General features: G+C 40.3%; 1 protein-coding gene across 3 annotated transcripts in view; it reads left to right on the forward strand.

Annotated features, from left to right (window-relative positions):
• ANKHD1 (ankyrin repeat and KH domain containing 1) overlaps positions 1–14713 on the forward strand; it is a 117604-nt gene that overhangs the window by 38357 nt on the left and 64534 nt on the right. For all 3 annotated transcript variants that reach the window (XM_076350085.1, XM_076350086.1, XM_076350087.1), the window contains exons 3-7: positions 4717–4873; positions 9184–9331; positions 10248–10395; positions 11480–11713; positions 13299–13393. In XM_076350085.1, coding sequence (XP_076206200.1) covers positions 4717–4873; positions 9184–9331; positions 10248–10395; positions 11480–11713; positions 13299–13393 — 782 coding nt within the window. The remainder of the gene's footprint in view (positions 1–4716; positions 4874–9183; positions 9332–10247; positions 10396–11479; positions 11714–13298; positions 13394–14713) is intronic.

A 14713-nucleotide genomic window follows, 5' to 3' on the forward strand; every position in this document is an offset into this window, starting at 1 on the left:
ACAAGGAAGCCCATGCTTCAAATTGGAGTGTTGGTTATAGGTGCGTAGGTGTGTATCTAATGAGCAAGCTTTTCCCTTGAAAGGTGAGCTTCTTGTTCTAATACACCTCTATAATCAACTTCAGGCTAATTTTAAATAGTTCAATAGTCCAGTAGTATGGCACTAACTTGTGGAACATCTGGCATTTCCTGCCACTAAGTTCAGTCATGCTGTGTGCCATAGTAGCTTTAGGGGGGGAAAAAAAAGTCATCTGCTTCAGACTCAACCTAGTTACACATAGTCAGTTGTACTGGACATTTAATCTCTAACTATTGAATTGCTGACTTGTTTAAACTGGTGGAAATACCCTTTTCAGATGCATCCTGAATCTGTGTACCATAGAATTGGTGGTTTGTGGCCCAGTAGAAGGACTAATCTGCTTGCAGATCCTGGAATTCAGAACTATTTTCTTGGCATACTTTTCTCTTTAAATTAGAGACCTACAGTCTGTGTGTTGATGTGTTGGATGGGGAGGACCTAGGTCACTTCCAGTTAGGGGAGACTATAGAATCATAGAATGGTTTTTGGGTTGGAAGTGACCTTTAAAAATCATCCAGTCCAACCCTCCTGCCGTGGGCAGGGACATCTTCCACTAGATCAGGTTGCTCAAAGCCCCATCCAGCCTGACCTTGAACACTTCCAGGGATGGGGCGTCCACAGCTCCTCTGGGCAACCTGTTCCCAGGGATGGTTAAGAGCTCTCTTTTCAGTTGTTGGGTAATGCTCCTGGCCTTGTCCCTGCCAGGGTTTGTGAACATACTGGCACATGTCTTCAGCAGAAGGTGCTCATCTGAAGAGCTGCCCCACAAAGGCAGACTGAAGGTGTGCCTAGCTCCCTGTGCCCTGCAGTGGGCTAGCTGTGGACACTTGAGGGAAAAGCAGTAAGATCACAGTACAGGTGATAGTCTTTCCTCTCTCTATCCTTCCAGTAGTCTCTTGTTCGGGAATGTCCTTAAATAGTGACTGCCAGGGCCACTGTTCTTAGTATTACTGTAAAGCCTGTGCCTTCTATGAACCTATCTAATCTATACTTAAATTCACTTTTTTGGCCTTTGCATGGCAGCTTATGTCATATGGAAGTACTTCCTTTTGGTTTGCTTATGAACGCGCTCTTAATAATTTTAGTGGTAAGCTGTAATTTTGCATTGGTAACATCGCCATCTCCATATGGTTAATGACTGTAAACTGTTCTCAATAAAAAGCAGTCCGCAGTGGCTCCCATATTGAAAAGATGATGTTACACAGCCTCTGTGGTGGCTTGTATTCCTGAAAATGTGCCAGTGCCCCACAGGAAGCACAGAATGTCAAACACTGGGTTTCAGTTCAGGTAGTGTCAGATCAGTAATCAGTAACATGCTAGTCAGACTGTAATAATGTGAGAAATTGTGATGACTTGTGTGCAAGAATGATGAATTTGAGCAAATGTGGAGAATGGTCTTGAGGATGCTTTCAGTATTCATTGGATGGGAGGAGACAGGAAGAGTTTTAGTCCAGCACCTTTGTGTAGATCAGATGGTTGCTGTCCCTGTGTGTATGAGGTCTCTTAAACACCTGGGAGAGTGACACAAATGGTTATTAAGTGGACACAAACAATTAAATTAGAGATTAAAAGATGTGAGCATTACAGCAATAAGATTCTGACATAGTCATCCTAAATCATAGCGAAGTAAAAACTGAGCAATTACTTAGATGGTACTGTAAACCTGCAAAAGGGGAATAAATGAATGGGTGTCTGCAGTGGTAATTCTTGTAGTCTGTCTCCCTTTTACCCTGTCCAGCCTAACAAAAGTCTGCTCTGATGTCTTCTGTGGCTGTTGATTAGTTTTGGCATGTGCAATATAAAAAAAAGTATGAAATTAACAGCTGGAGATGGCACCTGGGTTGAGCCCTAGCTGGTGAAGTAAATAAAAGCATCTTCAGCTTACCGTCCAAAAGTTCTTGGTGTGGTAATAGCACCTTTTTTGGAACAAAGTAGGAAACTGTAGTGAGCTGTCAGTGTGCTTTTACCAGCTGGAAGGAAGAGCCAGTGACCTGTGGTTGGTAAGTCCTCCAGGAGACCACCAGCAGTAATCCATGAAAACAGATACTTCAGGAGCTCTGCAGTGGTTGAAGTTCATTTGTCTTTACAGGACACAGGACTTAGATCTGTGGTGTGACTTCTCTTGCCTTCAGAAATCGCGTGTATGAATGCTTCAACAAGCAAACTTTAAAAATGGAGAGAATAGTCCAGTGTAGGTTCTGCTTGTCTAGGTAAGCTGCCTGATCTACTGCCTTAGTGATCTGAAGTGATTAAGATACCCAGTTTAGTTTCAGATAGCCAGGTCCCTTTTTTCTTTCTTTCTTCCTTTGCTTCAGGGATCATTTTTCTAAATCCTGTGGATTTCTCTCGGGTACTTTTCCACTTCACTTACCGTGATGTTCAGCTTTGGTTGCAGTGGTCCTAGATGAGGCCTCAGTGCTGAGCTGTGAAGACTTAATACGCTTTCTTTTCTTAGGCAGTACTTGTATGTACAGTGCAAGCTAGTGTAAGCCAGCACTGCCACCAGAAATAGCTAGTGTAAACATCTGTGTAGTTACTCTGTGAGCTGTCCTGGGGAAGCAGATCTATGTAAAAACTGTCACTTTCTGTGTGTTTGGTACTAAATTGATGCCCCGGTGCAGTTTTGCAGTGACTGTCCCCCGCTGTCCCACCTGCCACAACTGCAGAGCCGACATCCCCTTTTAAACCAACAACAAATTCAGTTTACATTAATATGTGAGGTGTGAGCTGCGGTGTTTGAGGCTTGTTATTTATAGCCTCACTATATTTAACAGCAGTGGCTAGAAAGGTTATGGCCTCAACAGTTTGGAGGTGGAAGGGGGCATGTGGCTAGTAGCCTCTTCAAGTACATGGAGTCAAGAGTCCGTGGCTCTACATTTCTCTGCTCTGATTGCTCTGCAGTGCCCTAGACAGTCTTCGAAAACCGGATGGGCGTGGTGTGGACAGATCTAGTTGTAATTTCTCATTTTATCGCGGAGTGGGTAATTTATTATAAATTGCTTTTCATAGCCTCTTGACAGTGCTGAAGTGATCCAGAGGTGGGATGTTGGAGCCAGGGAGGTAGTGCACTTGGATCTGACCAAGTATCTTGAGCAGCTCCGCTCAACCTTCATAGCCCATGCTCAGTTTCAGTCAGCCAAGTAAACTTCTTCACCCCATCGTAGGTGTCTGACTTGATGACAGGATAGGGACTCTTCATTGTTTCCAGCAACACTGAGTTTGAATACTGTAAGCCAACACTTACCAGCACTGCAGCAGTGATGTAGGGTAATGTAACAGAGTGTGCCTGGTGTATGCTGGCCTAAATTGTTTTCAGGGTGGAGAAATTTGGTAAGTATTGATTCTCAAATTAATGAGAAACAAATTGGATGCTCTCAAAGTGGGCGAACACTTTCAAAAGTTTGAAACTTTCAAAGTATGATTTCAGTATTTATTCTGTAATATTCACAAGCTGGGTTGTGGGAGACATGGTGTAAATCAATCTTGCAGAGAGATGCACATACCAAATAGCAAATCTTCTGAGCTATAAGATGTATTATTTTCAGGGGTTTATATCTAATTTGACCCTGTTTAATAGCTAAGGAATTGAAAAGTTACTGATTCATCACTGGTGAAGGTAGCTAATCTATAAACCAGGAACCATTTGCTTTTTGTAGCATGTGAAATGGATTTTGGGGCGGGGGGGTATTATTCATCAATGTATTTCTTTACACTGTTTGCACATTTGTATATGCAAATGTAAGCCCTGCCTACACTGCAGAGGCAACTGTGCAGTGATGTTTGCATGTGTAAAATAGGCTGTGCTCAAGGCTGTGATGAACTATGTGGAGTAAAACCTGTGTGGAGTAAAACTACACAGCTGTACCAAATGAGTGGGATAAATACCTGCTTATGGTGCTGTTCTGTATTGGCCTTCAGCTTTAGTCTTGCAGCGAAGAAATTGTTTTTAAAAAAGAAGCTGTTACAAAAGTTCCTTGAGTAAGCATTTCTACTGTGTAACGTTAGTGTAGAGGGGGCATTGATTTTAAGTATACTTAAAATATTTGAAATTTTGTTTCGTAATTTTTGTGCCTGTAGTTAGAGCTGTGCTGTTTAGAATGTTAAATTATTGGGAATTTAAGCTAATAACTTCTTAAAATTTTTCCCTACTCTTAAAAAAGAAAGGTATGTTAGAGCTAAGTCCATTTAATTTTGAGTGGAGTTGGGTGGGAAAGGGATAATAACTTTACATTTTAAATAGGAAAATTCTTCACATTCAGAAAATATTAAACTAAGCCTGTGGAATAATCGCTGTTTCCCAAACTTCTGTTTTTGGGCTCAACCCCTGGACTTATCCTTATTCCCCTGAGATTTTTATTTTTAGGGTTTTTTTTATTCTCAGAGTTATGAGTTGGGAATTTGGGACAGGTAATGAAGCTGCCAGTTGAAAAACAGTTTTCTTACTGCCATATTATAGTTAATTAAATGTTCAGGTCTTAGGCAAATGTTAACAGTTACTTTTAAGTAGCTGATTTTCCAGCATGTTTGCAAATGATTTTTAACTAATAGTGCATGTGGCTGAAATCTAAAATAGTGTCTTTGCATTTCTTTTGTGTGACTTTCATACTAACCTGACTGATGAACGAACGTGCACTGAAGGAATTGGTAAATTGTCCACTGCCGATGGTAAAGCCTTCGCAGATCCTGAGGTTCTCCGAAGACTGACGTCCTCTGTCAGCTGTGCACTGGATGAAGCTGCTGCTGCATTGACGCGGATGAGAGCAGAGAACAATCACAATGCAGGACAAGTGGACAAGTATGTATTGATCGCGCCCCACCCCTGGTTTCCCAACTATAGAATGTAAGTTTGTATTTTTAATTTCAAATTCAGTTAATTTTATAGTTAGTACTTGGTAATGTATCTGCTCTACAACTAGCGGAAGCAAAGTTATTGAATCTGAAAGTGTAACTACTGTCCCATCAGGTTATTGGCTTCAAAGTGTAAGAGAAAAGTATGAAAAAATGTTACTTTCTAACCTGCTGCTCTTTCTGTGCACTAGATAGTCGATTTCTTTTTCAAAACCGGGTTAAATTCTTAGCTGTAGAAGAGCTGGTGATAGTTCTCTAATTACTGCCTCAGCATACTTTGTTGGAAACTAATGAATCTAGTTCATTATATTAAAAGTTGGAAGAAAATACTAATACTTACAGGGCAGCGATTTGCCCCGGGATCTTGCTCAGGAACTTAGGGGAAAATGAAACTGTATTATCTGATAACTTTTTGTAACTGATAATTAATGAGGACAGCATTTAAATCCCATGATGACAGAACTGAGGATTTGTCCTACGTCGTCAAAAGCTTTCTTCTACATTGGTAATTTCAAAGGATCTTTAGGGGTCCTGAAATATTTTCTACTCTGACAAGTGATGCAAATAGTTCCTAAACCGTTGGGATGGTGTGACTGCATATACTGTTGAACTTCAGATCTAGGATCAAAAATGGAGAGTCTTAAGTTTCCTTTCATGTGGATGTCCTCTTGAAGTTCAGACTTGGGATTTGCAAAACAAAGTGCTTACAGTAAGGGCAGTAGTCTTGAGTCATTGCTCAAAACGTAAATACAAATATAGAACAAATATAGTTTCATTTCCTAACTGAAGCCAGAGAAATTACTTGTGGATCAAAACATGGGGAGATGAAAATATGCTGGGGAAGCATGCTTGAACATAAAAACGAAGCATGCAAGAAGTGGAAGCAGTCCAGGTAGCCCATGGGGCATATAGAGACAATACCCAAGCATACAGGGACATGATTAGGAAAGCCAAAGCCCACCTGGAGTTGAATCTGGCAAAGAGCATGAAAGGCAACAAGATATCCTAGTGTGAGTATATAAGCTGCAAAAGGAAGATGAGGGAAGATGTGGGCCTGCCTCAGAATATGGCAGAGGACCTAGTGACAGCAACACAGAAGAGGAAGAGGTAGTGAATGCTGCCTTTGCCTGGGGCTTTACTGGTGAGATTTGTTTTCAGGAATCCCAAGCCCCTGAGATGAGCAGGAAGGTCTGGAGGAAGGAGGGCTGGCCCTTGGTTGGTATCAGGTCAGGGAGCATTTAAACAGGTTGGACATAGTCCAGTGGACAAGTTCACAGGACCTGGTAGGATGCCCTCATGAGTACTGAAGGAGCTGACTGATGTCACTGCGAGGCCAGTCTTAATTTATTTGAAAGGTCATGGGGAATGAGGGAGGTTCCTGAGGACTGGAAGAAAGCAAATGTCACCCCTGTCCTCAAGAAGAGGAAGAAAGAGGATCCAAGGGACTTATAGGCAGGTCAGCCTCACCTCAGTCCCTGAAAAGGTGATGGAGCAAATCCTCCTGGAAGCCATTTCCTCACATAGTAAGTAAAGAATGATGATGGGAAGCAGTCAGCATGGTTTTACAAAGGGGAGATCAGGCCTGACCTGATAGCCTTCTACAATGAGATGGCTACGTTGGTAGATGAGAGCAGTGGATGCTGTTTATCTTGACTTTAGCAAGTCTTTTCACGCTGTATCCCACAGCATCCTGTGGGACAAGCTGATGAAGTACAGACCAGGTAGGTGGACGGTGAGGTGGATTGAAAACTGAACTACTAGGCTCAGAGTTGTTAGTAGCACAAAGTCCAGGTGAAGGCATGATATTAGGGCTAATACTGTTTAACGTCTTCATCAATGACCCATGTGATGGTACAGAGTGCGTCCTCAGCAAGTTTGCAGATGATACAAAACTGAAAGGAGTGGTTGATGGACCAGATAGTTGTGCTGCCGTTCAGAGGGACCTTGACAAGCTGGAGAAAGGGGCCAGCAGGAATCTTGTGAAATTCAAGAAAGGGAAATGCAGAGTCTTGGACCTGGGGAGGAGTATCTCTGTGCATTGGTACGAATGGGGAGGGCTGAATGGCTGGAAATCAACTTTGGAGAAAAAGACCTGAGTTTCGTGGTGGACAAGTGGAACATTAGCCAGCAATGCACCCTTGGAGCAAAGGTCCACAGCATCCTGTGCTTCATTTGGAAAAGCATCGCAGTGTCATTCTTGTCACTTTTACAAAATGTCTTGGAAATATCTCAAGGGGAACCTGAGCAGGGAGCAAACTGGGAGACCTCTTGAGGTGCCTGGGTCAACTAGAATCAACTAAGAGTTTTGTTTTTAATAGCTTTTTCCCAGAGCATATTTGGTTTCACAGCGGTTCTGTGTTATATGAGGTGGCTTAAGGTCATCTTCTGAGAATGATGGATCTGTTTTAGGATTTGTCTCACAGGTTATGGTGTTGGGTGGCTCCCATTTCTAAAGGCTAGACTATGTGTGTGCAAAAGTGCATGAATCCCCACCCTCTCCTCCCAGCTGAACAACGGAACCCGAGCTGTAAATGCCTGGTTACGTGTGGGTTGCAGCAGGGCTGTTTGACTGCTTGTGCTGTGAGCACACAGCTGTCCCTTACTACCTCCGAGGAGAAGGTGGCAGGTTTGATAGTGTCCTGCAGCCTTTTAGTGGGATCCCATTGCTTCAGTATATGGAGTTGACTATGTAGCCAAATAATAAACTTTACCAAAATACCAGTTATTTTGCTTAAAATACTTAGTGATTACAATGCAAATGTAAGTGATCAGATATTGGATATTCTCTTCAGGTCGGATCTCAGCTTTTATCTACCAGCTGCTAGCACAGTTTATTTCATTTTGGGGTATATGGCAAATGAGTTCCTTTTAAAATAGAGACTTAACATAGTTTAACCATTACAGTCTTTGAACAATTGAAACTTATATGCTTTCCTGAGGTAACTTTGTGCTCAAATGGATATTTTCTTCATTGTGAGTGAATTTCTTGAGTGAACTGTCTTTCACAGAAGAAAAGTAGAAGTTTGAGTTTTTTAATGAACCTGAGTGTACTAGTTTTTGTTCTAAGAAACAAGCTTCCATACCTTGCAAATAAAATATACTGATAGGAATGCATCACATACAGTCCTCTACTGTTTATAACAGAAGGCTCTTCCTCCCTTCCCCCTCCCACGAGGGCATTAACTGTGGTTTGGTTCCCGGTGGCTGAAGGACCATGATCCCTTGCATATATTTTTCTAAATAAAACTGTATCATCAGTTGGGGAAGTGTAACTGGGTTGGTATTGAGCATGACTTGCTCTTGTTTATGCTTGTATTTAGCAGTGCTCTAACAGTTGTCTTTGCTGATAGACTATTTTTTTTGTACAGAAGAGCACAGCTCACCTTTTGCAAGATTTGTTTAATGTACTTTCCTAGGTCTCAGGGGAAATAGCTATTCTCTCTACTTCAGAGGTTAATGATGGTTAAAGTAGTGATTATAGAATTCTGAGCTTTTAGATGCCAAGAACTTGGGGTTTGTCTTGTCTTTTCCTTCTCTTAGCTTATAATTACCTCTTACGGCTTTTTTTAAGGATGAGTTAGTAAACTTCTGTAAGGCTCTTCTCCTTTCTTCCTTTAAGATGTCATTAGGGAAGGTAAGGATTTTTCTTTGAAATGACTGCTTAAATTAAGAAACTGATTTTTTCAATTAAAAGAAAAAAGCTTTGGGCTAGGGCGGAGAAGGAAATAGTCCCACTACAGGAGGGACAATGGTCAGAAGTTTGTCTTGTTGCAGTATTCAGTGTTAGTGGTCTCTGTGATACTAGGCTGTTTACTTTTTGGCTTTATGTCTACTAGAAATTTGCCTTGGTACCTATAGTCAGTAGTTTGTCGTGGTCGTGGCCTCTGTGTGTCTGGCATTCCACTGAAGTGTGAATAGCATCAGTGAGGTTTACTTTTGTATCTTGCAAACACCACAAATTGCCTAGTTTTGAGCACTCTTCTTTGCATTTAGTCTATATGACAGCTTATGTGAGTTAGCAACTGATGAGGACAGGAGCTAATTTAGACATAAGCAAGGTCTTTATCTCCGTTTCACCTATGGAAATAATGTGTATATAGATACTTTTTCTTAAAAAAAATCTGTAAGATATATTTTCTAGTCAGGCTTGGTACTAATGTCATGAGTCTTTAAGTAAAGACTCCTTCCTTGCATAGGAAAGCTACCCATCTATTGCAGATTTATTTTGAGCTTATTCTGTGGCAACTGATTTTCCAGTCGCAGTTTGGCAGAAGCATGCTCAGATGGGGATGTAAATGCTGTCCGGAAGCTGTTGGATGAAGGAAGAAGCGTAAATGAACATACTGAAGAAGGGGAGAGTCTCCTTTGCTTGGCCTGTTCAGCAGGATATTACGAATTGGCACAAGTAAGTAACAAATATAATCACAACTAAACCTTTGTGAAGCATTGTCTAAGGGGCTTCTTTGATAGGTAAACATTTTAGCTATTCTGATTATAATATTTTTTTATAACCTAAACAGAGTATCAGTTAATACAGCTTATTGTGGGCTTCCAGTTATCGTTTGTCGTCTTAATGGAAAATGCTGTCATATATATGCCTTTAGGTTTAAGGGACTTGTCTGAGGAATGTATCTTGTGTTTTATGATGTATCTACTTTTCTGGCATTGTTCTAGATGCAGTCAAGCTGTTCTGCCAAGCAGACATTGCAAGAGGATCTAAAATAGCAGCAAAATCAAACACTACAAGTGGTTACCTTCTAAAAACTCATGTCTCAGTCGCTCAATCCTTTTTTTTATCACATCTTTATCAACAGTGCATTAATTTGTGTTAATCTTTGGCTTTTATACTTGTGTATCTAAGGGTAGAATTTGTGCTTCTTTGGAGATGTTTAGGTGACAGTTCTCAGAAAGTGGCCAGCTTCATGTTTTGGTGCCAGGCAAGAGTACAGGGAGAAAACTGTTTACCTGTAAGCTTGATCCAATGTGTGCTGTGGTCATTAATGCAAGCTTACAGTTTCTCTGCTGTCATTCTGGTTAGCGAATTGCCCTGTGACTTTTGAAAATGTCAGTATTGCACTGTAACTTAATGTTGATTTTAGCAGATATGAACAAATGTAGAAAAACAGCATTTCCTGAAGCAGAGCACAGTGCAGGTAGTAATTATAAACGGTCCTGGGGAGTGCCATTGTGCTTCACCGTTGGGGTATTACTGCAAGGGAATGTCACGGCTGGCTGGGGAATCATTCTCACAAGCCCCACTGAACTAAAAGCAAACTGTTGGTGTTAGAATTTATTCATTAAAGTGAACTTTTTTTCTCTAGGTGCTACTAGCAATGCATGCAAACGTTGAAGATCGAGGGAATAAAGGAGACATAACTCCCTTAATGGCAGCTGCCAGCGGAGGTTATGTAGATATTGTTAAACTTCTCCTTGTTCATTGTGCAGATGTCAACGCACAGTCTTCAACAGGTAACTGGGAAGCAGGAACACAAAGAATTAATGACTGGCACATAAGACATGCAGCTGTTTTGAGCATCTGTGGTTTTGTCTGATAGTTTCATTCACAAGAAAACATGACAGGGACTATAAGAATCGGCCAGATACATAGCAGATGTGTTGAGAGTCTTACCTGGCCATTATTAAAGATTGTTTTTAATATAATCTGTAATGGAAAGCACTGTTCCCGTGAAAACCACTGTGGTGTTAGATGACCAGAAAAATACGTGAAGTTTAGTTTTTCTCATCTGTATGATCCAAAATTACCCAGGAAGAAGACCATGGGACACATCTGGTCAAGACCAGTTACTTCAGTCTGTTGCTTTTTACCAAAGAGGGGATACAATTCTTTGAGCACTGAATGTTGTCTACATTGCTGATGCTTGATCACAGCTTAACTAACCTTGCTGAGAGTATTAACCTGCAGCTGGATTCTGTTAATATTAAGATAGAATTTAAACTTTGTTCAAATTTTAAAGAAGTCGGGTCTCTGAATTATGAAATGTTCTCTTTATCTTGATGTTTAGCCATATTAAGCAGAACTTACCTTAAAATTGACTGTAGCATTTAAAACGAGCCATATGTGATTGTCTGTCACTTACAGTACCAGTGTTTTAAATTATAAATTTATTTTCATCCAGCCAGTAAAAGGTTTTTCAAGGGATTACAGGATACAGTCTTAGGTGAAAAACCCCAAACACCATCCGCTCCCTGCCCTCCCCCCCCCAACTTTACAGTGAGCATGAGAATTACTCATTGATCTTTTTGTGTGTGTATTTGATCTCTCTTTGTGTGCTGAAGTAGGAAACATAATAATCAAAGAAAAAAAATCCTGATTTGTAATATTGGCTTAGCATTAAAACTCTTTCACATTATAGTTGTGTTGGGATTTTATACCCAGCCTGAAATTATTGGCTGGAGTAACATTGCTGTGAGGTAAAAGGCTGCTGCTAGTGATGTACTTGGTTTTGTTCAGAGCTGTTAAAACTAATTTCCTTTCCTGTATTAGGAGTGGGTGATGGAAAGAGCTTTCATGTAAATGTCGTCTTCTCTGCAGGGAACACAGCTCTCACTTACGCTTGTGCTGGGGGCTTTGTTGACATAGTGAAGGTGCTATTGAAAGCTGGTGCTAATATAGAAGACCACAATGAGAATGGGCATACGCCCTTAATGGAAGCAGCCAGCGCAGGCCATGTTGAGGTTGCAAGAGTATTGCTGGAATATGGTGCAGGAATCAACACTCACTCCAACGAGTTCAAAGAAAGTGCACTTACACTTGCATGCTATAAAGGTATTGTCTCTTGCCTTGTTTTGTGTTTTTGTTTAAATTTATTTACTAGGATTTATCTAACTAAAGCTTCCAGCCATACTTTGAATATTTTCTTAAGAGCTTTGGAATACTGGATTTTGGTTTTAAACTCGAGTTCAGGAAATGCTCATCCATGGTGTAGTGGTATTAAGCCTGTCTACTTGTGTCCAAATGTGGTGGACATGTATTCGACATGTTGCAGGTGGAAACTTGTGACTGGCTGCGTCCAAACTTGTGCTTGGACACACCTCCACTCTCCTCTTCCCCCACTATCGCGTTCTTTTTCATTTAGATTCCCCTCACCAACTCTCTGCGAGCTCTGAAAACATCTCTGTTAGTTGTTAGGAAAATGTGAAGTTAGAACTAATGTTCCTGGAATACCTGATGGGGTGGAAATGCTAGTGTTATTACTGGATACTTTTCCTTCAGTGTAATTTTGGAGGATGTCTATGAATTGTTACGTATTAGGAACTTTTATGGGCTTCTGACTTAATTTCTTTTGCTATTTAAAGTTTCTGTATAAAGTAACTTAGTGCAATGGTAATCCAATGTGTTTCCAAGTTTTTTCTTCCAAAAACCTCCATAAAATTTCTAACAATTGTTTTTAATAGAAGCTTTAAGGATGTGGATTATTGTCATAGTAACCTCTGTTATCACAGAGGTTTTACCTCTGTGGTCAGAATTGGAGGATACATACGATGTATAACCCAACTGAAAACTTGCATCTGGATTTGTTATGGATTTCCTGCAGCATACAGTAGTTCCTTACAGAGAAATTCCAGTAATAGTACTCCTGAATATGTTGGAGGGGCATTCTTGTTTCTTGTGACCTAAAACTTAATAAGTGATGTAATGCAAGATCTTCATTGACTAGAGATTTCCTGTATTATCTTTGGCAAGATGGTTGAGCTACTTTGTTTTCCGATCAGTTTATGTAAAACTAAGTCTTGTCTTGGAGGAGGGTACTTATTGAGAGGATAAAATGTATAACTTGCAAGGGACAAATTCTAAAATGACAGAAGTCATAATAGAGTTGAAAACAAGTATTGGTAAAGTTCAGTAGAAGCTTTTAAAAATAGTGTCACATAACATAATATGACATAATGTGTGTATCAGTTCTCAGAAATATGTCTGTGAAAGCTATGATTAAAAAGCTTAAAGTTAAGTTCAGATCTACATGGACCTATCTCTAAAAGATAATCCCCCTCAATTGTATGCTGCCTTGGAACACTTAAATGATACATCACTATACAGTTGAGTAAGGAATAAGCACAGTCTTTTATAGCTTGAAGTCGCAAGGAAAGGTTCCTGTTGTGTAAACTTGAATTAGAGAGGTCTGTCTTCATCTCATCGTTGGGTAGTATCTTTGGGAAAGACCGTCTAAAGTCTGGCTGTCCGTTTTGCAGTAGTTAGAGTACTTTAAAAAGAGCAGGTTTGCGAATTATAACTTGTAAAAATTGTAATAGCAAACTATGAAATTCTAAATGATTTCACTAAGTGTATTGTCTGTACTGCTAAAATTTTATGATATTAAATGCTTATTTATTTTGATCTGTTTCATTTGAAGGCCATTTAGATATGGTTCGTTTCTTGCTTGAAGCTGGAGCTGATCAAGAACATAAAACAGATGAGATGCACACAGCGCTAATGGAGGCCTGCATGGTAAATAGCCTTTATTTGTACTGCTCCCTTTTCAATGAGAGGAAGAAAAGAGATGATAAAATAAAGTGAGCCTTTGTTAACAAGCTGTTTTGGGTCTACAAGTGAGTGTGTGTGAGTTTTTATCGTAAGAAAGCCTTTATTATAGTTACTACAGGTGGCCAGCTTCTCAGTCTAATTGGTCATAGGGAAAAATTATTCTAATTTTTGGGGATGTGATGTGTTGTTTAAATGCTCCCTATGTGAAGCGTAGGGGTAACTAATCTGCAGTACAGTAAAGTAGTAGGTTGAGCCCAAGTCACTGTTTCTTTTGCAGTGTTAGAGTTAGTTTTCCACCTTTGCCTTTATAAATAAGGTCTCTCAGATCATCATGGTATGAGCCTTCCAGAAGTGCACTGAGCTGGATGACTAATGCATTACACTTGTCCTTTCACCACTGCAGGAAGTGTTTTGCATGTAGAGATGGTTTGTTCTTTTTTAGGTTTCTGTAAATGGTGCTGTGAGGTTTTTCTTTTGAAAATAAAATGGTAGGTCAAAAGTAGTTCTTAGTTCTTGGGCAACTCATATAATTTCAAAGCAGCCATTGAGGAAAAACTTCCCTCTCCAAGAGCTTCATCTTAATAAAGATTGTGCTATTGTGTCAAAATATATCTGCAATCATTTTTGTCCAGACCTTAGGTGACCTTTTTATCTATTCTTCAAGCTGGGGAACATCTTTGAAGAAAGAATAGGGACCTTGTTTCCATAGGAAGCACAGCAAATGGGGGAAAACTTAATTTGCTCCCAGTAGCCTATAATCCTTAGAAGATGGGCTGCAATGTTCCTCTAGTTGTCTGAGAGCTGGAGGATCAAGTGTTCTTTTAGTGCAGTTGTGAGGTGATGATGCAAGTGACCAAGGTCAGATTATAATGTCTCGAGCTGTGTTGAAGTCTTCCAATAGTGAGATGGTAATAGTATCCTTGAATAGTCTTCTCTGTATGAGAGCCTAGTGCCAATAAGGAGTTCAGAAGGACGCAGGTGCAGTGGGTGTATGCTGTCACCTAAAGGAGATTGCAGCATGACTGCAAACCGAATGTTTTAATCAGCCCACTCTTCTGTTCAGGTTTAGTCTTTTTTTTTTTTTCTTTTTTCCCTTTCATGGTGATACAGTCTGAGCACTGTTTTGTCTTGGAGGCTATGAAGTGTCTCGCTTGAGGAAGATAAAGTTGTATGGGTTGCCTGCACACTTTTAGCTCTTGGCTGTTTCAGACTAGTTTGCATTACAGAGTGTGTATTGACCTTGAAAAGCAACAGAGAGGAAATTGATCCTTTGAAGTCCCAACT

The sequence above is a fragment of the Aptenodytes patagonicus genome, chromosome 12 (assembly GCF_965638725.1).
Source record: "Aptenodytes patagonicus chromosome 12, bAptPat1.pri.cur, whole genome shotgun sequence".
Classification (NCBI taxonomy): Eukaryota; Metazoa; Chordata; class Aves; order Sphenisciformes; family Spheniscidae; genus Aptenodytes; species Aptenodytes patagonicus.